A 23,734-nucleotide genomic window follows, 5' to 3' on the forward strand; every position below is an offset into this window, starting at 1 on the left:
CGACTTCTATATAAACACCCTTGATTTATGTGCCCTTTACAAAAGGAGACCCATGAATTTGACTGAGTTTAATGAAAAGTCTGATATAGTTACAGTAGTTTCAATTGCCTTAATTGATCCTCTTCTCCAGAAACGACATACCTAGAATGACACTGTTCTGTTTCTCAAGCTGTGGTCACATTAATTTTTTTTTTTTTTTTTTTGACAGAATTTTGCTCTTGTTACCCAGGCTGGAGTGCAATGACACTATCTTGGCAGGCAACACCTGCCTCCAAGGTTCAAGCAATTCTCCTGCCTCAGCCTCTCGAGTAGCTGGGATTATAGGTGCCCACCACCACACCCAGCTAATTTTTGTATTTTTAGTAGAACCGGAGTTTCACCATGTTGGCCAGGCTGGTCTCGAACTCCTGACCTCAGGCAGTCCACCCACCTTGGCCTCCCAAAGTGTTGGGATTACAGGCGTGAGCCACTGCACCTGGCCTAAATTATTTTAAAATAATGTATAGTTATGCTTTATTATTTATTCTATGGAACTTTTAGAAACTGATTTACCCAGTTACATTTTACTTGAAATTTAGACACAGGTAAAGCAGAAGAGTGTCAATAAAAACTTCCCAGTTTCTTTTTCTAACAGTCAATTTTAAATTAAAAATTTGGAATGGAAAGTTATTGCATAATCTGTAACAAAAAAGACAAAATAGAGGTTCTTTCCACTTCTAATACTGTATGTCTATGATTTTACATCCACTAGTTAAAAGTCTATATTTGTAGTATTACCTTTTGAAATCACATAGCTCTTAAGCAAAACTAAGTATTATTTTTGGCATCTTGAAGATAGCTGAAATGAACTTTCTTTGTCTATTTTTTAAGCCGTGGTTTAAAATTTTTTTCTTTTTTTTATAGTGGCATTAATTTCTGTGGTTTTATGAACAATTTATTTCGGTTTTTTTTTTTGAAAAAGAAATACTGAAATGGTTCTCTGACTCATCAAAGTTCTGATAGATTCACGACAGCCAGTTAGTCACAAATTGTAGCTTACAGCTACAAATACGCCTGGCATTTTTTGTAGACTGTGATGTCTACTGCCTTTACAGTAGTATATTCATCCTTTAAATGCCACCATACTGAAAAATGCATATTTAATTTTATGACTGCCTTTACCAGAATTTTTCAAATGGTAAAATGTAGTGATAATTAGTTTCTTATATTAATAGTACCATAAGGTCTTTTTCTCATTTCAAAAAAACTCAAAAGTGCAAATTGTGTACATTTTGATGTGTAATACAGTTTTGTTTTTTTTTTTCTTTTAATAAAGATTTATTTTTTTTTTTTTAGAGATACATGCTGAAATACTTAGAAGCAAAATTGTATGATATCTGGGATTTGCTTCAAAGTACCACAGGGAAAGAAAGTGTAGATAGGGATAAAGATGAAATAAGATTTGTTATGAGTTGATCATTGCCGAAGTTGGATTATCAGTACATGAGGATTCATTACAATTCTGTCTACTTGTGAATACAGTTAACATTTTTCATAATAAAATACAAATTTTATAGCTCATATCATTTTTATAACATTTTACTACAAGTTGATAAACTTCCATTCAAGTCAACATAACTCAAGATGTTAAAAGCAAGGCACATCTCTAAACTCCCTATTTATTCCAACAAACTGCATGGTATAGTCTTAGTCAACTAAGATGATAACAGTCTACATCACTTAATAATTTAATTGAGTGAATCCTGTTAAAATATTTATTGCATTAGCTCTATCATGATTCTTATTTCAAGCTCTCATGATCTATCTTTTGGCAGTATTAAATATTTATGAAATGAATGAATGAAAGAAGCCTGAAATCTCTGAATTATTTTCCTATCACAGCACCTTTTGCAATTCCTTCTTACTTGTCCATATCGCCTCACTGGATTTTAAGCTTTAAAGGAGCCGAAAGTGAGTCCAGTTCACCACTGTGTCCCAGGCTAGTACAGTGTGTGGCTAAATTCTGTCTTGAACAAGTATTTATGGAATGAATGTATTGATGAATCTGTCTTCTAAAGTGGTCTTCATGATTTCTGTCTCTTTTTTGGCCAGTCCACCCTCCATGTGGTTTCTGGGGGGATTGCTCTAAGCTGTCATTGTGATCATGTTTCGCCCATCTATGGCATTTCTCCCATGAGGGTAAGCATTCAGATGTTTGTACAGGAAGCTGGAGACCCAACAGCCTGTGGGACCTGCCGGAGGCTTGCTCCTCTTCTTCATCTTTCACCACTCCACACACTGTTTACTTGTGTATTTTATGCCGTCTTTTTTTTCTGAGCATTTCCTCTCTGAGAATGTCATCCCCATTCACATTTTGAAAATGGTGCCAATGGGAAATACCTTCCTCATCCTGGGGAGACTGAGATGATCTCTGTCCTGTACATCGCAGCTGGGGATATCGCAGCAAATGCTCTCAACACACATTGTACCTCTCAACTGTTCACAACCATTTTCTTCTCATCATTTTCCTCCTCACCAACAGTGAGCATCCCTAGAGCAGGAATTACTTTTAATTTCTTTAACGTCTTCATTATCGCGGGCCAATAGAGAAACCCAGTAAACATTTGCAGAATGAGCAAATTAAGAAATGTATTTTTTGCTAACCAATTGAATGAGTTTTCCATAAAAGCTGTGAAATCAGTGATATTGTGACCAACATACCTGAAGGTTGTTTTTCACATTTGCACCAGTTGTCCTCTGTTTTCACAGTGTAGTCGCCAGATCGAAAGACAATCTTCTGAATCGTATAAATTTAAGAATGAAATGCTGAGGTAAAGAAGGCCTTTGTGTGAACCAAGGGGCTAAAGGAAACAAGACTTTGGGGTTTTTTTTTTAGACGTTTAAGATTTATTTAGTAATGGGAATAAGTCTGATGATAATTTTAATGAAGGCTTCTGCTAGCTTCCGTGGAGATTGAATGAATATTTCAGAGCTCCAATATAGCTGGATCGTTGACATTCAGAATATATTTTATAGAAGAGCCAAAGTATGAGACTACTAAAATGTTGGAAGATGAGATCTCTCATTATGTTGACATGAACCTTAGAGCTTAAGAAGGTCATAGAGCTTTGGGTTTTTCTCTGTTTCTCGCAGATATGTCTTCTCCAACTACTATGAAGAAGCCTGAAAAGCCATTGTTCAGCTCTGCATCTCCACAGGATTCTTCCCCAAGACTGAGCACTTTCCCCCAGCACCACCATCCCGGAATACCTGGAGTTGCACACAGTGGTGAGGAGTTTCAAGCATAGAGGAGAAGCCTCCTTCTTGTCTGTAGGGCCCAAACCCTTAGGGATGGAGCAAAAGTTTATAAATATAGCTATGGCAACCATATTTTCTCAACCCAAATGGGGAGGAGCACAATCCGATCAAATATTTTTTCTTCTCGATTTATGAGAAAAGATTTTCTCCGGGTGCAGTGGCTCACACCTGTAATCCCAGCACTTTGGGAGGCCGAGGTGGGCGATTCACGAGGTCAGGAGTTCAAGACCAGCCTGACCAATATGGTGAAACCCTGTCTCTACTAAAAATACAAAAATTAGCCTGGCATGGTGGTGTGTGCCTGTAATCCCAGCTACTCAGGAAGCTGAGGCAGAAGAATCACTTGAACCCAGGAGGCAAAGGTCGCAGTGAGCTGAGATCACACCACTGCACTCCAGCCTGAGCGACAGAGCGAGACTCCATCTCAAAAAAAATTAAATAAATAAATAAGATTTTCAAAGTCTTACAAGTAAATAATATTTATAATATATATTTTAAAATTGCCTTTATCAAAAAGATATTTATCAGAAGAATGTGGAAAATATGTGTACATAGCTGTCTTTATTATAGCTTCAGGATTGGTCCTGATATTTTACTAAGGAAAAAATGGAATTTCAGTTATGTTGCTGAGTTTAGAGTATTTCTAAAGGCATTAAGATACAAGGCACTATTTCTGTAGATGTTATTTTCTACATATAAATCGATATTTATCTATTTGAGAGTAATCAGAGAATAAAGGTACTTTTCTTTGACAATTGTTTCATATGCCCAAATCCTTTGGGCTAGTACACTTGATATTGTGTCTAATATCTTAATTTAAGTAGAAAAATGAATCCAATATTTGACATTTGTACTTTAACCAACAGTTAATATCAAATCTTTCAAAAATTAAAAATGAGATACTGCTAATCATTAACACTATATACTTTTTACCTATTACTCTTAATTCTTAGAGAGTAGTAGACTGCATTTTAGGTAGGAAAAGTTATATATATATATATATTTATATATATGTTAATAATGAAACTTATTGGTTAAAATTTATAGTTAGGCACTTCCTCATCCTTCTAACTAATCAAATCTGGTTTTTAAATCTTTATGCAAACAATGTAACATCTTTTAAAATAAAGTCCTTATTAGCTTTGGTTTGTAACTATATGCTGATATTTATTGGTGCTATACTTAAAAAATGCATGGCCTTTATTGCTATCATTGAAAAATTATGAAATTGAGAGAGGACTATACAACTTAAATGTGGTATAAGAACTTTTGCATTTATTACCTATACCATTGAGATAGGTAAAAAAAAATCAATAACCGTTTCATAGGTTTGTAATATTGAATATTTGGACAAAATTAACTGAGAAGTCAAATCACCCATTTGTTATGACACCTGATAAAAATATTCTTATTTCTAACATGTGAAAAAAAGTAGGCAGTATATTTTTATATAATGAAACAGGAGAGACCTAGATGAGCCCTCCATCTTGGTCCTTCACCCGGTATTTGTTTTGTATCTGTATATTAGGACCTGTGGTAGGCATCTTGTTCACAAAAGATCTTTTCTGCCCTTGAAGAGTTCAGGATATAGTGGGGAGAGAATGGGGCCACATCATTGGCTGGGCATCTAATCTGAACATGACTAGATAACCTGAAGAAGGATTAGATAACCTGAAGAAGTGTGATGGCAAAGTTCACCACAAGAAAGAACAATCAACTAGGAAGAAGGGGGGCAACCTGGGAGGCAGAGGGACATACGAGGAGGAAGACGGGCAACATGGGAGGCATAGGGGCAAACTAGGAGGAAGAGGGGCAAGCTGGGAGGCAGAGAGGCTAACTAGGAGGAAAAGGGGCAAACTGGGAGGCAGACGGGCAAACTGGGAGGCAGAGGCAACGGCATCTATCAGTGCATTAGAGGCCATTGCAGCAGGGAACTGCCATATAGCCAAGGATCCACAAATCTCTTCTTCTGGCCAGAGATGAGGCCAAAGAAGTGATCCAGGACTCGGTCCCAGAGCACATGAGGTTGTGTGTACTGAAAAAGCTGTTGGGATTTTATTCTGGAAGCAGTAGGAAGCCATTGAAATATTTTTAGCGGAGAAGTTACATGATTGTAATGGTATTGTAAAAAAGTCATTCACATAGCACTGTAAAGGATGTATTGGAAGGAGCAAGACTGAAGGAAAGAAGACAATTAATAAGGCTTTGCAATAATGTATGCAAGGAATACACATATGTGTGTATGTATTCTTTCATTTTTTTTTGTCTTGTATTTTGCTTTTCTTATTTTTTTTCTTTTTCTATTTTTTTTTTTTTTTTTTTTTTTTGAGACAGGGTCTTACTCTGTCACCCAGGTTGGAGTACAGTGGCGTGATCTTGGCTCACTGCAACCTCTGCCTCCCAGGTTCAAGCAATTCTCTTGCCTCGGCCTCCCGAGTAACTGGGATTATAGGCAGTCACCACCACACGCAGCTAATTTTTGTATATTTTTAGTAGAGATGGGGTTTCACCGTGTTGGCCAGGCTGATCTCGAACTTCTGACCTCAAGTGATCCACTCCACCCACCTCGACCTCCCACAGTGCTGGGATTACAGCCATGAGTCACCATGCCTGGCCTGCTTTTCTTATTTTTAAAGGACTAGAATGGCTTTTATGGAAAAGGTAGTCATTTTTACTCTTAGTTTCAAATACGACATTTTACCCAGTTATATCAGGCCACCTACAGCTCATGCAAGCACCATGTCAGGTTGCCCATAGATTTGAGTTCAGATTTGATTTCTGCAATTTCAGTTGAAAAGAGATCTCCTCCAGAACTGTTAAGGCCAAATTAATCTCAAAACCTAAAGGACCCAAGATGGAACTATGTTTATATCTTTCCAGGGTTTGTGTACAGATGTGAGCAAAAATCATGGTTAAAATGAGCTGAGATTAAGAGCAATTAGACACTAAGTAAAAGATGCCCAATTTTTGTTAAATGTTTGTATTTCCTTAAATGATACTTTCAAATGGATATACTTCTTAAATAAAGTAATACTTCAGTAAAGGGTTTTGTTTTAAATGCATACATTTGATGGAGGATGCTGAAACTTCAGTATGTAGGAAGATTACATGGGAACTTATTTAAAACATACATTTTGGTGCCTCACCCCTAGAGGTCCTGATCCCCTAGGTCTGTGTGTAGACCAAGGGATCTGTGTTGTAAGAGCAATACAGACAATTCTCAGAAACAGTGCCCTGGTGGACATTCAGAGAACAAAGTTGCAACTATAAAATTGAATTTATATTTCTTCTATTATATACATTCTTAATTTCTTGTATTTTCTGAAAAAGTTTTTTTTGGGAGAGGTAAGCAATGCATCCCACAAACAGGTCCCCCTACCCACAACCCACATAGTTTGAAAGTTGGAGATAAATCATTCCAGGTGATTTCCCTTTATAGATTATGGTTAGAATTTATTTTTTTCATATTCTTTGTTAAGTTGTCTCATAAAACATTAGACATTTATAATTTCCTATCATTTGAATTGGGAAATATTAAATGGAAAGACATTTACTCTTCACTTCTGCATATATTTTTTGGTAGTTTTAATTTGTATTTCTATGATTATTTCTCTCAACATTATAGAGATAATGATCACATGATTATACTCTTTCCCCATCTTTCAAACTTAAGATTTATATTTCAAAAACTGAACAATAAATTATAAGAATACTAATGTTGAAAAGTTATAGTAAAATTGAACATTGTCCACATTGCATGTGTTTTATATAGTATTTCCCTTTATAAAAATATTATAAAATATGTGATTTATGGGTAAAGTGATATACTTACCTATGTGAAAGTTTAAATTTTCAGTGATATGTGTTTTATTCTTGATTTCACATTAGCAATGTCTTTTAAACAGCATATAGTAAAAGTTAAAGTAGAAAGAAAAATAGTCACAGAATAGAGCTCTTTTGGTTTTGAAAGAAACATTTTCATTAGGTAGTTTCCAGCTCTATGTTTCAATGTTCATAAGCATTTCTACTATGACCAGACAATTATAAATGACATGAGATGATGTTGTATTAGTTATTGTCTTTCCTTCTAAACAACTGCCAAGTAGGATGTATAGGGAAATGATTTATTTGAAATTGAATTTCACTTTTTAAGTTTGGCAGAAAATTTGTGGGTCTTTTGCCCTCTACTTAATGCTGTGATTTGCTCTGGACTTACAAGACAAAGTGTTTTTTGTTTGTTTGAGACAGAGTCTTACTCTGTCGCCAGGTTGGAGTGCAGTGGTGAGATCTCAGCTCCCTGCAATCTCTGTCTCCTGGATTCAAGTGATTCTCCTACCTTAAGCGCCCAAGTAGCTGGGATTACAGGCACCCACCACCATGCTCGGCTAATTTTTGTATTTTCAGTAGAGATGGGGTTTTGCCATGTTGGTCAGGCTGGTCTCGAACTCCTGACCTCAGGTGATCCACCCGCCTCGGCCACCCAAAATGCTGGTATTACAGGTATGAGGTACTGCACCCGGCCTAAAAACTTTATAATCAAAGAATATGTTTTCAATGGGATATAAACGCTCAAAGAAGTGTTTTATCAAGTATTGACGTAACCTATAAAAGAGAAACTTATTTTGTAACCACTCACAGAGCTAGGAAGCAAGATTATTCATTTTCTAGAGTGATGTTTTGTCTCTGTGTGGTTAGCAGTACTGGTATTGAGAATAAAAGTGAAGAAGTAACTGTTGTTTTAGGAGAACTTGGTTACATCGTGGTGACAAAAATGAATGGTTACCAGTTTTGTGGTTTCACAGCATTCTTTAGGATCAGAATGGACCAATAAGTTAACCAGCTGACGAGTCAATCTTTCCTTTTCTGTCTTCTGCAGTCATCTCAACTCGAACTCCACCTCCACCCTCACCGTTGCCATTTCCAACACAAGCTATCCTTCCTCCAGCCCCATCAAGCTACTTTTCTCATCCAACAATCAGATATCCTCCCCACCTGAATCCTCAGGATACTCTGAAGAACTATGTACCTTCGTATGACCCATCCAGTCCACAAACTAGCCAGGTAAAAATAAGAGAGAAAATAAGATTAGCACCTAAGGGAGATGGGACAGGTCTAATTCTGAGACACAAAGGTTAGTCAGACAGTGTGTCTGGCAGAACGTCAAACCTTGAAATCCATCTTCAGGAAGTTGCTTGGTGACTCAATAAGTTTTTATTTAAAGGTGGCTGAATGACAGGTAGGAAGTGTGTTGCCCCAAAGGGTAAATTTGTGAAGATGGTTTAATGTTTTTGGATTTTCATTGACTAAAGGGAAAGTTTATGCAGAAAGTACATTGACAGGAAAGCTCTGGGCTGGAGTTCACACCTCTGAAATACCTGGTTTGACACAGAGACAGTGTGCTTATTTCAGGCAGGAGTAAGGTATGTGCTAAAATAAACACACACAAAAGAACTTACAGTTGTATTTATAGACCAACTATTAGGTATTAAAATAAGCTTTGGTAATGTAAACATTTTCAGTGTTTGATGACTACTTGAATATTCTTTGTAGAGACATGACTTACATTTAATAATGAGTGACATTACTAGAAGCGTCTTTCTTTTTTTTTTTTTTTTTTTTGTAAATATTGTGCAGTGGTTTTTGGGATTCATTGTGTAAGTGTAGTGACTCATGAGCATTTCTCACTCCCCTAGACATGCGGTTTCTTCTACCGAGAGGTTACTTCATCGCGATTTGGTATATAAGCATTTTCCACAATCAAGTAGACAGTCTTTGTACCTGACCTGGGGCTATCGATAATTGTAATATCTAAAACATGTAATTTTGTTATTATGATCTAGTATTTAGCTTTGCTGCTTTACCTCTAAGACTCCTGTCCACTCCTTATTATACCTTTTAATACTTTGCAGATTTTTCACAAACATTCTATCATTACTACAGTGGACACTTCCTAAAATGCTAGTAAATAGTGTGTGTCTATCAATTTATAATTAGCAAAGAAAGGAGAGAAAAAAATCCCTTTGGTCTTAATTTGTTAAAATGAAACAAAACGGTCCTTTCTGAACTTTTAATTTAGAATAACAACATATCCAGGACCCTTTGGGTTACTTAAAAAGTTATCATTACTTTTAGTTTGACTAAGACATTAAACTCAATATTGAATTTTGAATTTGAAGTTAAAATTACTATTTGTATTGTAGAAGAAAATGTTAAAATGTTGTAGCACTTTTCATGACTGCAGTACTAACGACAGCTAAGTAAAAGAGTGGGATCTTAGTATACCGTTTAGAAATAAAATTTGTTGTCAGCACATGGATTCAGAAGTCTCAGTTCCATAGAGCATTTTGCTAGACTCAGCTGGGAACAGTGCACACAAGGTCTGATTTTAATTTGTGTAGAATTTCCATGAATAACAAAGTCTAATTAAGACATCCATTAAAAGTCCTTAACGTTAATTCAGTGTGGAAAATCTTAGAGTTCCATTGGATTTTTTTTTTTTTTAACTGATGTCTTAATTAGGCACTGTTAGGGGAAAAATTATGCAAATTAAAATCAGGCCCTTAGTGTTACACATTTCTTTAATTATTCAGTGCTTGTTTTACGTATATTTCAATTTCTTTATAAGTTAAGAGAGCATATTAGGTGATAATCTGCCTATATTGTTCTCAGTTTTTCTTCACTTTTCAAGATACATATCACCTTCTAAGAGAAGCATATTACTCTCACCTCAAAAAAAAAAAAAAAAAAAAAAAAACCAGCAACAAAAAAATTCTCAGGATTTTGTGTAATAGGAACCATGTGTAAGGTAGAATAATCCTTTCCTAATGCTGTTAGCTTCACCTTCAGACCAGACATCTCTCTTTTCTATCTACAGTATGAAAGTTCCATCTGTTAACAGCCTTAAAAGATAGAAATTTTTAGTGTAGCTTTGTCTATTTGAACCAGTAGAAAACTGAGGAGAAAATAGCCCTCAATTCTTCTGACCCTGAGTTTTAGGAAAGTTGTCTGCATTGGCTTGAGAATTCTTTCTTTGTCACCTTTATTCTTTTCAAATGAGAGAAGTGTCTATTAGTTCATGTTGTTCAGTTCCAGTAGATGAAGTTTGTAGAATGGTCAGGATAGGATGATATATTTGGTGGCAGCATTTCCTTGAAATTATTGCCATTCTGCTTTTGTTCCAGGTAGGTATTTCAAACTGTTTTGGTGAACACTGTATATAGAAGCATTTTTACCATTGAATGTACCACCAATGATAAAATGAGACCTGTCTTCTTTCTTGAGTAGGATGTTTAAAGCACTTATTTCCAATGTTCAGATAACCAGAAATGGATGGTCTGCTGTAGAAACAAACTACCTTTTCCCTTTGAAAGGAAAAATGGGTCTTTATAGTTAACTACAGATGTTTTTTAAGGAACAGTATATTTGCTTTGATTTTTAACTCCATCTCAAAACCAATTAATTTGCATTTCAAAATAGAATTCTTGGTATTTACCGTTTTAGCTCTAGAAATGGGAAAAAATCAGTATTCCTTCACCATTCACCTCTAGTCAGCCGTTGCTTCCCAGTATTCTCCAGCGCTGCACTGATTTTGATTTTTAAGATAAGCAACTGAGATGCCTTTTCCTCCCCACAGCAATTTTGAGATTAATTGCATTACTGCTGCACCAATTATAGTGAGACAGTCATGCTATTCAATGGAATATTTTGAATAAAATTAGTTTAAAGATGTAACTCTCCCATAGGTTTCCATATTGGAAAACTCTGGTCAATTTTCCTGACATCAAGTTAAATACTTAAAATTACCCATGATGAATAGTCAGGATATTCAAGAAGTCCATTTTCTTTATAGAATAAATAATGTGGCCTCTGAGGAGCCTCACCGAAGACTTAGTTCATGTCTCTAAGTCACAATATTTAAGTGTTATTAGCTCTTCATCTTTTTCTCTAAATAAATGTCTACTTGTAATTTATGTGCAGATATTTAGATAAATATTCTGCTTCATTATTATTATTATTTTTTTGCCTTTAACAGTTCAGATTATAAAGACTATATACTTGCTGAGAATAGCCTCCCAGCAAATTGTGATGAACACCATGCAGTGGAGAATTCCAACATGGGTATAATAAAAAAAAATAACATTCTCTGTCTAGAAAAATATATTCCACTATTTCTTCAAAGAGTGTATCCTTAGGATTTTGTTTCCTACCACGGAAACTATTTTTGTACCCAGGGGCTAAAACTCAGATAATAATATCTTTTCTGTCATTGCCCAGGGGATTTTCTCAGTTAATTCCCACAAATGTCAACAATAAATGTTTTGTGTAACTCTCCATGCACCACCGTGGATGGAAGAGTAACTCAAATAACAATGCTCATTTGCTTGTCCTCTGCTTCCCCTCAGCACAGTTTAATTTACTTTGGAAATCTTTTATTTGTAGGTGTAAGGACAAACCTAGGTCAGCGTTTTATATCATTGTATGACCTCTGAAAGTTCAGATGCTTTAAATCTCATTCCGTCTTCTTGTATTAGTAATCATCAAAAGTTGACTGTAGATCCCGGAATCTAAATTGCCTAATGTGTGCATCTGAGCACACCTGTGTGTGAGAGAGCTAGAGTTTTGTATGCAGGAGAATGACTCTTGACTGTGAATGATGAAGATTCCAGAATTCGACGTGTTTGATCTCCTAGATATTTTTGTGTCCTCTGTTTCAGTGATATCATCATGTAGGTGAAAACTGTGTTCTAAAAGCCAAAACTGACTCACTGTAGAAAATGAAGAGCGGAGAATAAGGAATCACTGGGTTCCAACCCTAGCTAGTTCAGTAAGGAATTCCAGTTTAGCCTTTGAGCTAAGCATTTAAAACTGCACTTGAGTTTCCTGGCCTACTACATGAAGGGATCAAGTCTACTTGGCTCTCAGGGATGCTATAAAGAGGAATTAACCTATACCATGATGTGCTTTGAAGATGAAAACCTTTGAAATGCTGCTGCTCCTTATTACTACCAACCATTGACCGGCCTCTCCAACTCTGACTCGAGAGGGCCTGTGTGGCGCCTATGTGCAGTGTGCTGGATCCACACAGTCGTGTGTGCTGAGTGGACTTGTTGGACAAGATGACTGCCTTTTGGATTGCTTCACCCGGCATTCTGTTTTTGTTTTGTAGCCTAACAGCAGTGGTCAAGTAGTAGGGAAAGTGCCTGGCCATTTCACTCCTGTCTTGGCACCCTCTCCCCATCCCAGTGCAGTGCGACCTGTGACCCTGAGCATGACAGATACTAAACCCATCACTACATCCACTGAAGGTGAGGCAGCTTCACCTACAGCAACCAGTAAGTATTTCTGTAGGAAATGAGAAATGTCCATCAAAGGCACCATTGGATATCTGATCCAAGGTGGAAAACACAGCAATTTTTCCAGCTACCCGACCAGATGGAGATTTCTCATTTAAGTGGAGCCAGCAGGCATGGATGTGGCCCTGCTATCACAGGCTCTCTCTTCTCAAATTCCAGTCAGTGAATCATATTTGAAAAGGGAGAAGCTCATTTGTTTAAGTGAACAGCTGTAACAAAAATAATAAGTCATGCCTGCTTGTTCAAGGTATACATTGAAATTGCACTGAGTAACATAACGCAGAATACAAAGTTTTCCTATCACCCAAAGAGAGATTAGATAATTCCTACTTATTGGAGCATTCCTATAGAAATCAAGCCCCTTCACAAAGCAGATGGATTCAATGCCTCTGTAAGGTAATTGCATGTTTACATCATTGTAGGTTATGTCATTGTTAAAAACAGTCACATAATGTTGGGAACAGATGAGAACATTTCAAAACTTAGTATTAGGCACATGTAACTACCTGTACTTTCATTATCTGCAAGCTTTTTTTTTAAATCTTTTGATTATTTCACCTATCATGGTACATCAAATACTGTGCTTTTTAGTGTGGACATAACATTTAAATGTCAGAGAGTTAGCCAGTGAACCTTCCTAACACATACCAACAAGCCACATCTTTCCTTTGTTTCTTGATGTAAAATACTCGGAAGTATAGAGGAAATTAATTTTGAGGTGGTTTCACCCAAATGTCAGCTTCTTAGTACTGGAGCTGGAATGTACAAATTGGTGAAGTAGAATGGATAAAGCTATGGAATTGGTGGAATTAGCATGCACCTCACCAATTATACAGATACCTTAAATTCAATCATTTTATTTTTCTTTCTTAGAGCAAGAAAATCCCCTGATCTTGAAATTTCCATGTGAATCAGAGACAATCAGAGGCATGCACCACTGGCTCTTTCCCAGCCATTGGAAAGATGCTCTTTTTTTTTTTTTTTAATGGTTTCTGAAAGACTACGAAGGAACCCTATAAGAAAAATGGACAATACTTTGTACAGTGAATTCAGCATTTCTTTCTCAAAATTCATGAGTCCCGTAAATTAATAAGTTCTTATAGGCTTGTAATACCCATCAGTAATTCTTAATGCTTAGAACACTTCCCTGAATGCACAGATGGATGCGACCCAGTCAGGAAAATCTAAAAATTATTTTGTTCTAAAAGTTTGCTATGTGCATTACAGTCACCAAAACACTAAGTACTAATTTTAAAAGTGGATGTCTTGACATCTTTGAGCAAGCAATGTCAGCAATTTAAATAAAAGCACATAGAAAACAGATTTTTTTTTAAGTAGTTGAAAGATTATCACAGGATAAATGATCAAAACCAAGTTTTAGAAACTCTGATGCCTACTCTTATGAAGTTATTAATAGAAGAGATTCAGGAGAGGATCAGACCCAAATGATCACAGCTCACTTATGGGAGTACCCTCAGCCTGTTTGTTAATGAATTGTTTTTATACTTACATACAGGTTGTTCAAAAAGGGATCTGATTTGACTAGTAAAATTACAAAATATTCAAAAGGAATATCTTGGTTGTATAAAGATGGCTGCATCAGTCCATTTTCCACTCCTACATAAAAGAAACATAGTGAGTAGTTTTTCTTTCCTATAAACAAGCTTGTAGCTCCAGCTTCCTAGGCACCACCAGTAATAAAAGGCTGATCATTGAATTGATTCAGTAGTATGGTTAAAGTAAACACAGAAGCCAAGGAAAGCTCTTCCTCATAGTTGAAAAGAAAAAGCAGCATAGATTTGGTGCTCTTCTGTAAGGATGAGGCTCCTCTCCGGCTGTCTGTGAGGTGTGGTGAATTCCAGAGACTTGGAGCTTGAGTAGGGATCCCTGGTTGCTGATGACTGCCTTGCATGGCCAGCCCCTTATTCAGGAGCAATTAAAATATGAATTGTGAGCATCTTCACTGTTTTTAAAAAGTTGACCTAAAAAAGCTTCCATGGATCAAATTCTGCAGTCCTTTAAATGAACAAGGCAGAATTAATATATTGGTTTTAGAAAGCCAGCCCATTTAAAATGAAGCCTGGATTCTTCATTAATCTGGTGGTTTTAAACCAAACAGTGTAGCTTTCTTCACAACAATAAAGGTAATATATGGTAATATGGAGCAGTGGGATTGCCTAGTTCTGGGATGATACCTTACTCCTTTCCTTGTGAAAAATAACAAAAGTCTCCCTATTCATTTTTTGTGTGTGTATGTATGTGAAAAATTTACTCTCTACCAAAAAGCAAAAAGCAATTGTACAAAAAGTACTTGCGAATGAGACTCTAACAATGTAAGGAATAGTCACCATATATACTTACTGCCTAGTGGCCAACTATTTAAAGGGTGCATCAGCTTCCTTCCTGGATCAATTACAAGAAATTGATTTTTGTATTTGTGCTAATGGGAAGTATTTTTTTTTCAAAAACATTCCTGTCAGACTGGAGGCCATTTTCACAAGTAAAATACCGAGCTAATTCATTCTACATGATATAGGCTCCTCCTTCATAATAGTAAGATTTGATTTCCTTTTTAGCAAGACTTTTAAGTAAGACATTTTCCATCCCATATCATTAAGCACATCTGCTTAAATTCCATCATTAAAAACTGTCACTTTTTCCTGGCGGACTTTCAGTCTGCTTTACATTTAGAATCATATACCATCACTGATTATTTCATATTAGACAACTAATATCTGGTGAAAAAGTACAGCAGGACAGTTACTAGAGCATGTAAGTGTGAGACACCCACACTGAAGTATGAGATCTGCTTTACTGGATAGATTTTGTAGGGGGAATAAACCAGTTGATTTGAAGTCAATTATTATTTCTTTTCTATCACTTGGTATTTACTTAGACAAAAGAGAAGAGAAATGAAGACACTTTTTTTTTTGGTTGCAAATCCCACTTCTCTGGGTTTCTTATACATGGACAGGGTGTTCGTTCTGATAGTTCACAATTTTTATCTTTGTTTTTGTTCTTCCTTAATCAGCCTACACAGCCTCAGGCACATCTCAAGCCAATCGATATGTGGGACTAAGCCCAAGAGACCCATCCTTCCTACATCAGCAACAGGTGGGCAAGTTTCACCCAGGTGTGATGGTGTAGCCACGCTTTCGCTTCCGTGCTTCTCCATGTTGCCTCTCAGATCCGGACTCAGAAGGGGGCTCCCAGGGCTTCTGAGACCAAAACTGATCATTTCATTTCCCAGAATTTTTTCTCGTTGATCCTTTGTTTCTCACCTCTTTGAGCAGAGTTTCTCAAATTGGCTCATGACCTTTTCCATCTCTGTAGCATATATTGATAACATCCATGAGTAATAGTGTTTCAGCCAAAGTGTATTTTTCTCAGTCTCATTGGCTATTGAGAACTTCCTAGACTATAGCTTTCAAAGACAAAAACTGCAAACTGTTTTAAAAGCCAACTAGAATAGAAGCAGTATATAATTCGAGTTCTTGAGTGATTTCGTATTTTCCAGATGTTTTGCTCTTCACATTTGTTTTTTAATCCAAGATGATGAGTTATGAAGCTAAAATCTCAGGCGACACTTCATTCCTATTTTAATAGCTTTAAATTGGTTTACTGATTTCAGTTGTGATAAAACACTTTTTTTTGGTTCTGCTTTCTTACATCATTTATGTTTCTAGTAGCATTTTAAATTTCACATCTCATTAATGCTGTAAATTTAATGCAAATGAAGTGTTTACCCAAACTGTGAAAATATACAGCCAGGATTAATGGTGACTTATAAACAGATCAACCACAGTCAAAAGCATGGACCATACCAGTGTAGAAATCCCACAGTTCTAGTTATAGGATAACAGAAATAATTCTAAACAGTTCTGAATTTAAATATATTTTATGATGCATATATGTTTGCTGCTCTCAAGTTTTGATAGCAGAGCAGTTTGAAATTAACAGTATGCAAAATATTACATAGGGGAAAATTAGACTATAATAAATAATAAAGAGCTGGTGTTAACTAACTTGCTCTATATTTATAAATTGCCTGTGCATATATGAGTTTTTGTATAGGTAGTAAGATACTTTTGCCCACTTTGTTCTAGATCTGTTCACCTCACATACCCTTGTTGTGGTCTACCTCAACTCTGCTTGGTGTAGAGTTCTCAAGTCCTTTCCAGTTGCAGCCCAAGGGGGCAGACTGCATATTAAAGGTCACCACATGCAGAGCTCAGAGAAAATCATAAAGATGATAGCTTATTCAGGATACTTGATGTTTTGCCAGGTTTAAAAAAAGCAAAACAAAATAAACCAAAAGAGTGAGAACTAACTGAAAACATCTGTACACAGTTATGAAAATACCAAATAATAATTAGTGGTTTTGCCAGCCATTGGCTTTTCAACATAATTCTCTGGAATGTTGCTTTTTTTTTCCCACCTCTAAAATTGCTATAATATGAAATGAGTTATAATTACTATAATATGGTTCTATTTGACAAATGTATGTGTCCATTGTATTTTTTAAAAAACATATGCAGGATGTATAGGTTTAGAAACTTGTTCTTTTAAAAATCATTGCACATATTCTCAGGAATATTTTTCTCATGGGACTTGCATTATTCTTTATGACACATCTCTAATTTCCAGTTAATTTTTAATTCATAAAACATGCCTCCATTATTTAAACCTTTAACCCCAAATGCTAGTTAGAATACTCTAACCAATTCAATGTATTTGGAGGCAGCCTTCCTCCTCCACTACCCTACCTCTGGCAGCTTTAATTTTCTTATCCCTTATGATAAATGTTGAAACCTCATGTAATTATGATTACAAAAGTCCGTTAATATAAGAGTTACTTATATTAACTGTATTTTCACATATCTAAAAATACATCAAGAAAGCTTAACAAGCATCATGAAAATATGAATTTTAATGTAGATAGCATTCTGGCACATGATATATTTTAAAAACCATGAGTTCTAGAACTATAAACTATTTTAAAATCAAAGAAGACAGCCACTTATTTAAGTGGACAACATTGAATCAAGACCACTTACAATATGAATACCTTTTGTTCAGTCAACTATGGTTAATACTTACGGAATACATGATATATATTAATCCTTGGAAGCAAAAAAAACCCATATGTTCTTTATAGCTAAAAATGTTAAATACCATGTGGACAGATAATTTGTCCTCTATATGTAATGAAAGAGTTAGTGCTTTTTAATTGAAGAAGACCATATATGCTTTATTTTATAATGAACTCCAGCTTTGAGGCATGCAGAAAATACCTATAAATGCATTTCTTGTTATAGATGTATAGTAGTAAACTAAGGCTAGAGTCAAAAGCCTGTTCATTTTAGCTTTTCAAATTTTAAAAGAATTATAGAAATGAAGTTTTATGTTTACTATCCAGGAATAAATAGACAGAAATAGTTTAAATGACTTCAGCAAAGATTATTCTTTCCTTCAGTAGAAATGAGATTGATTTACTGTGTCCTTTCATTACTTTGCAAAGATTTAAAAGAGACTACTCTTCTAGAGGCAGTTTCTCAATGCATTTGGTTTAAAGCACTCAATGATGAATGAAAAGGAAAATCAAGGGGTACATGAAATAAAGGTAATCAATCATGTTATATTAGCTAGAAGAAATTCAAAATTAGAAGGGCAGTGCTTTAGTCTGAGAGGCTTCTTTTAAACATTCCCTATAGCCTTTAATATACATGACCCTTTAAGAATAAATATCGTCACCAGGTACATTCTTCAGTTCATAGTGGCTGCTTTGTAAAGATTTATCCTTTTAGATTATGAAAATATTGATGTGTAGTTTTGAATGTTGTTTTTTTCTTAGAAAAGAACTTTAATACAGCCTACATAAATTAGAGTTAATGATAAATTTAAAGTGGTTGTGTAATTTTGACTATTTTATAAATAATCTTTCCACAAGATGATACTACAGTGGAGTTTCCAATATGGTCATTTCCTAGCATTATCTAGCATTGATAAGCATACTAACATTATCAAATTAAGATGAAAAGCTTTATAATGTTAAAACGAACCCTGTACTTCACCTGTAAGAGTAATACATTCATATTGTCAAATCTGAATACTAAAAGTATACACTTTTATATCATTTACTTGGTACACAGACAATTGTTATTAGTCATTATACATCTTTCTGCTCCTTTTTATAATAATTATTGCTGATGACATTGGTTGCTAACTGCTTGGGAATACTAGTTTATTCTGACTGGAAGGAAGTTTACCTATCATTGAAAATAGATCTCATTTGAATCTAAAAATAAATTCACATAGTCGTGAAGACTATTTCAAAAAGGTTCATGTAAACCAGTTGATAATCTGCCATTAAAAATAATCCTCTCTAATCAGTCATAACAGTCAGCACCATACCAGCTGATCAGTATTTGACTTTAGACTTTTTTCTCTATCTCTTAACACAATCTTGAATCCTTTTCAAGTCTAGAACTAGTCTGTCTTTGGGATTATTGGCTTAGTTATTGCATTTGCTATTGGCATGGGGGAAATCTTAAAATCAGAACTTCAACTGGAGCTTCATTCTTCTTTTCTATTGGAAGATGGTTTTGGTGGCTTGAAGAACTCATGGGTCCTGCTTTGGCAAACTGAACTCATTAGTCTCTGCTGAGAAATGTCTTTTTATGGTTTGGAACATTTTCAGAAATGTGGAACACTCCCCCCTCCCGTGACTTAACTTCATAGAAGTTTAGTAAAATATAGTATATCCTTTTCTCTCTCATACGTTATAATTCATGAACACATTGTGCAAATTCATTATGATAGGAAATGAAGGAACCACATTTCCCAAATTTTATCTCCCTGAGAAAATGGGAACTATCAGAGTGTTGAATGTTGCTTAGAAAATATAGAAATTATTTTATAATTCAGTCTAACAATTTTAGCATGGATGAATAATATGAGACAACTTACTTGAATTAGCACCAGTTTCTTATCTGGTCAACCTCATAGTGAGTTGCTAATTTCAGGCCTCCTTCCTTTGCTATCATAGAAAGTTTGGTAGTATTAATACAAGAGAATCTGGCTAATTTGATTATCACCATTACATTTGAGTCTAAGGTCATAATAAGAGCCTAAATTATTACTGTTGTACATCAACATATATTTAAAAATCTCATTGTAAGTTGGAAATAAAAGTTTGCAGCTAAGAAGCTTCTTATTTAGAAATAAAATTTCACCATTCGAACAAGCCATTAAAGTACATATTAATTTTTGATGTATATTTGAGATTCCAATTGAATAGGAGCTCACTTTTGCCTTCCCTGAGACAATAAAGTCAAGTAAAGTCTAGTTTATAAGAAATCGGTCTTATTTTCATAATCTCAAATTATAATATCCTTACTATACATATATTACCTATAATAAGAGCTAATGAATCAGTGGCCTGATCAATTCAGGTCTTTGCATTACTTCTCACAATTGCATGGATTTTATTGGTGCTTGGGCTTCAGCATGTTACATCTCTTGCATGACTATATAACGCTGTTATTTGAATTTCAATTACTCGTTTAGTTTATATTTAAATTGTTTCAACACTTTTCTTATACACTTTTGTTTTTAAAACTAGAATTTGAAAGTACTTCTCATTGCACTGAAAATTTCTGTTACACAAAATGGCCTTTTTAAGAAATTACCTCTGTAGGATTTTTTAAAAAATAAGATATTAGTATAAATCTTCTTATAATATTTGTCGTGGCAAATGGCAAAGCCAAAGCTTGGTACTACCACTGGAAAGGTAGTCATTTATTAGCGGTGAGCAATTAAAAGGACACAAGTGGACTATCAACAACCTTTTCAATACAGTCAGGAAGCAGGCTATCAACACTTGGGCTGTTCTTATTGTGTCTGTTATCATAATTGACAGCTTGACGTAAAACGCTATCACATGACTTCTGGGTAGGTATGTAAGTGGATAAGAGGTCACTTTTCACATATGCTAGCTTGAAAGGAAACACATTTAAAGGAAGTTTCATTCGAAATAATGGCTATGCAAATGTTTAGCTCTTCGGCTAGTTCTTAAATTCAAAAAATTCTTCTATTGTCTGTCTTTTGTCATTCACTGGTTTGTTCACTGACCTTTACTGAGAATCAAAGACTACTATCCAGATAAGCTGTTCTAATTAATGTAAAAGTAAAATTAAGTTTTATGTAACCTTAAATTTTAATCAACAAAAACACAAGTAAAAAATTATCTTCTTTTCTGAAAATATTAACTTAAAAAAAATCTAAGTTGAATCAGGGAGGTAGAGGGAATTCTGAAGGTTATATTTACAGATACCTTAGCATTAAATATTCTTGAGCTGCACATGAAGGACAGGGTAGGAAAGGAACAATGACAGGAAACTGGTATAGTGGGTGAGAACCAGGGATTAGGAGTCAGAAGGTTTGAGTTTTAGTGTTGATGTGACAGGGCATTTCTAACCTTGGACAAGTCCTTAAACCTTGAAAAGGAAAATGAAGAGGTTGAACTTCATGAGCTCCAAAGTCCCTTGAAGCCTTAAAATTTACAAGTTATAGTAGCCTCTAATGGAAAAAAAAAATTTGATTTTCTAATACTCATCTTATGATTTATGGTTTATAATGTTTATTCTGCTCATGGACTATGCATACTCATTTAAGTTAATTCTACCTCTGCTAATTAAATTAAATATCAAGAAACATGGGTTTCAGAAATTGGCTTTAGAAGTGACTTTTAAGATATGAGGATGATCTTGAGTATCTTTCTTTTTTCTTGTTTTGGTTTTTTCTTTTTTTTTTTTGCATGTGTTACATGTGAAACATACAACACAATTTTATTCTGACCATTTTTCTTGTTCATAGCATTCCTTCAGAGGTTACATAGTATTCATCCAGAGACCATTTAATTTGCTCCATGTAGGTAATTAATAATAGCAATAAAATAAAATTCTCCTAATCCAAAGTATGAATATTGGAGTGTTAATTCTTTTGAGCATCTGTCTTCTCCCGCAAAAAGAACCTCCACCCCTCAAAAATCTGTTTCCTTGAGGGTCTGGAGAAATGAAGAAACACAAGAAAACATAAAACATACCTTTCAAGGTGTTCTCCTGAGGGTCATTGTAAACTTAAAAAAAAAAAAAGTGAGAAGGTAAATTTGCCTGTGTTGATTGTTCTGTTCACAGTTTAATGGTTTATTGGTTCAATTGAGATTTGTTGTCATCATAGGAACTGTTAGTACATCAGCCTGTTTGCTGAGTCTAGCAAAGTAGAACATTTTGCTTACCTTCTTTCTTTTGTTCCCAAAGCTAATTGCTGTGCATTTAACAAAAGACCCTGTTAGTAACAAAGGAGAACCCCCATTTGAATAAACTATTAGTCTGAAGTCACAAGCAATATTAATTCTTTATGGCTATCTGCTACTTACATGATTATTTGAGTATAGTTTAGGAAAGGATAATGATCCAAATCTTAGGTGTTTCCCCTTTATGTAGCCATTTGAGAGGAACCAGATGGCCCCTATCCTTTTACTTTTTTTCTTTGAAGCAATCTGATTTGAGTTGGGCCAGGAACAAGGTTCTCCTTCCAGAGACCATAGAACTCCACCCTAAGAACATGCAGTGAAAACTTCACCTTCACTTCTTCCTTAGTTGTTTAAACTGTTCCAACCTTACCCCTTTACTGATAGCTTTTTTGAAAGATAATCTTACTTTCTTACTTCACCTTTTGTTTGGTTTTGAAATTCTGGGCATTTTCTTGACAATAGAATTTCATATTGGTACGAGCATATAAATTAAAGGATTAAAATGATTTATATGAGTGCATTTTTGTAAGGATATGCATATGATCAGTTCCTTTTTAGAGTCTATATTGTTACAAAAATAAGTATTGTTCCCCACTTCCACATAAAAACAGATAATTCTAACAGACTAAATTTCTAACCTGAGTGGCACTTGGTATTTTAAATTTGATTACTATTGGGAGAAAAAAGCAATTTCCTATTTCTTAATGAAAAATACTTGGAAAAATTTTTAGAGCGTTCTTAAAGCTTTGAACTTAGGAAAATTCTATATAAATGAAAGGCATGTATTTATGTGCCACTTAAAATTAAAGTTTTAAAATAAAAAAAGAGAATTTACAGCTGAATTATCTAACACTGATTCTGTCCTAGGACAGAAACTAAGGAATCACTACCTCAAACTCAAAAGGGATTGTCACCTATTATGTTAAACTTATTTAAAGCCTAATGTAAAATTATTTTTTATTAGGAAAACCGAATTATGCTAATGGCAAGAATATGTAACATGACCCCAAAAGAAGCTTAAATACATGTAGTATTAACCTTTTAATATCTAGAGTCTGTTCAAAATTTGCTTGCTCAGGAATATCGTGGTCAAATAAGATTAGAAATTGATTTTCTTAGGAATTACTATCATGGAAATCTTTGGTGAATTAAGTGATTTCTATTTTAATGATTTAATTGCTTCCTCCACCCATACCATCACTTTAAAATTTCACTTTATCAGGGAGTTTGTTAGTTCCAAGTTGCTTTATGACCAAGGTTTATTAATTGAAAAAAACCAACATGAAGAGAGAGCCTCTTGCTCCAGTAACCTGGCTTAAGTTATAGCGTGTCTCCTCAGAAACGTCAAGAAATGTTGATAATGGTAGTGCACAATCTAAACAGATAAATAAATTTATAATATTTTACATTTTTAGTAACTAAAAGGAAATTCAGTACTAATTAATATATTGCCAATTTCTTCGGCATTAAATTATTGCTAAACATATTTATTGTTTATTTTGTATGTACTTAAGCATATTTTTCTGTTTGGGAGAAAAGATTTCTATTGCATGTATCTTAAATAGAGGATAATGAATAGCTGTAGTCAGGTTTATCCCCTTTGAGACTACTTTTAGAAAAGTCCCAAAATATGTTCATTTTTAAGTGTGCAGCATGTGGTCAAAGATAGCCCACTTGACATTTTTTGGGGTGGTAAAACAGACAGACAAACAAAATATTAGCAACATTAACAACAAAAACACTAACTAATTTACGATACATCCTTCTG

The 23,734-nt window shown here is 34.8% G+C and overlaps 1 protein-coding gene across 29 annotated transcripts in view; it reads left to right on the forward strand.

The window, feature by feature from the left end:
• NFIB (nuclear factor I B) overlaps positions 1 to 23,734 on the forward strand; it is a 444,635-nt gene that overhangs the window by 398,014 nt on the left and 22,887 nt on the right. For 15 of the 29 annotated variants that reach the window (XM_031933968.1, XM_031933973.1, XM_023213129.2 and 12 more), the window contains 2 exons: positions 3,133 to 3,267; positions 8,174 to 8,358. In XM_031933968.1, coding sequence (XP_031789828.1) covers positions 3,133 to 3,267; positions 8,174 to 8,358 — 320 coding nt within the window. Of the gene's footprint in view, positions 1 to 3,132; positions 3,268 to 8,173; positions 8,359 to 12,463; positions 12,630 to 15,681; positions 15,765 to 23,734 lie in introns of all 29 variants that reach the window. The other 14 variants (XM_031933966.1, XM_023213125.3, XM_023213126.3 and 11 more) reach the window with 4 other exon arrangements.

The sequence above is a fragment of the Piliocolobus tephrosceles genome, chromosome 14 (assembly GCF_002776525.5).
Source record: "Piliocolobus tephrosceles isolate RC106 chromosome 14, ASM277652v3, whole genome shotgun sequence".
In the NCBI taxonomy this organism is placed as follows: domain Eukaryota; kingdom Metazoa; phylum Chordata; class Mammalia; order Primates; family Cercopithecidae; genus Piliocolobus; species Piliocolobus tephrosceles.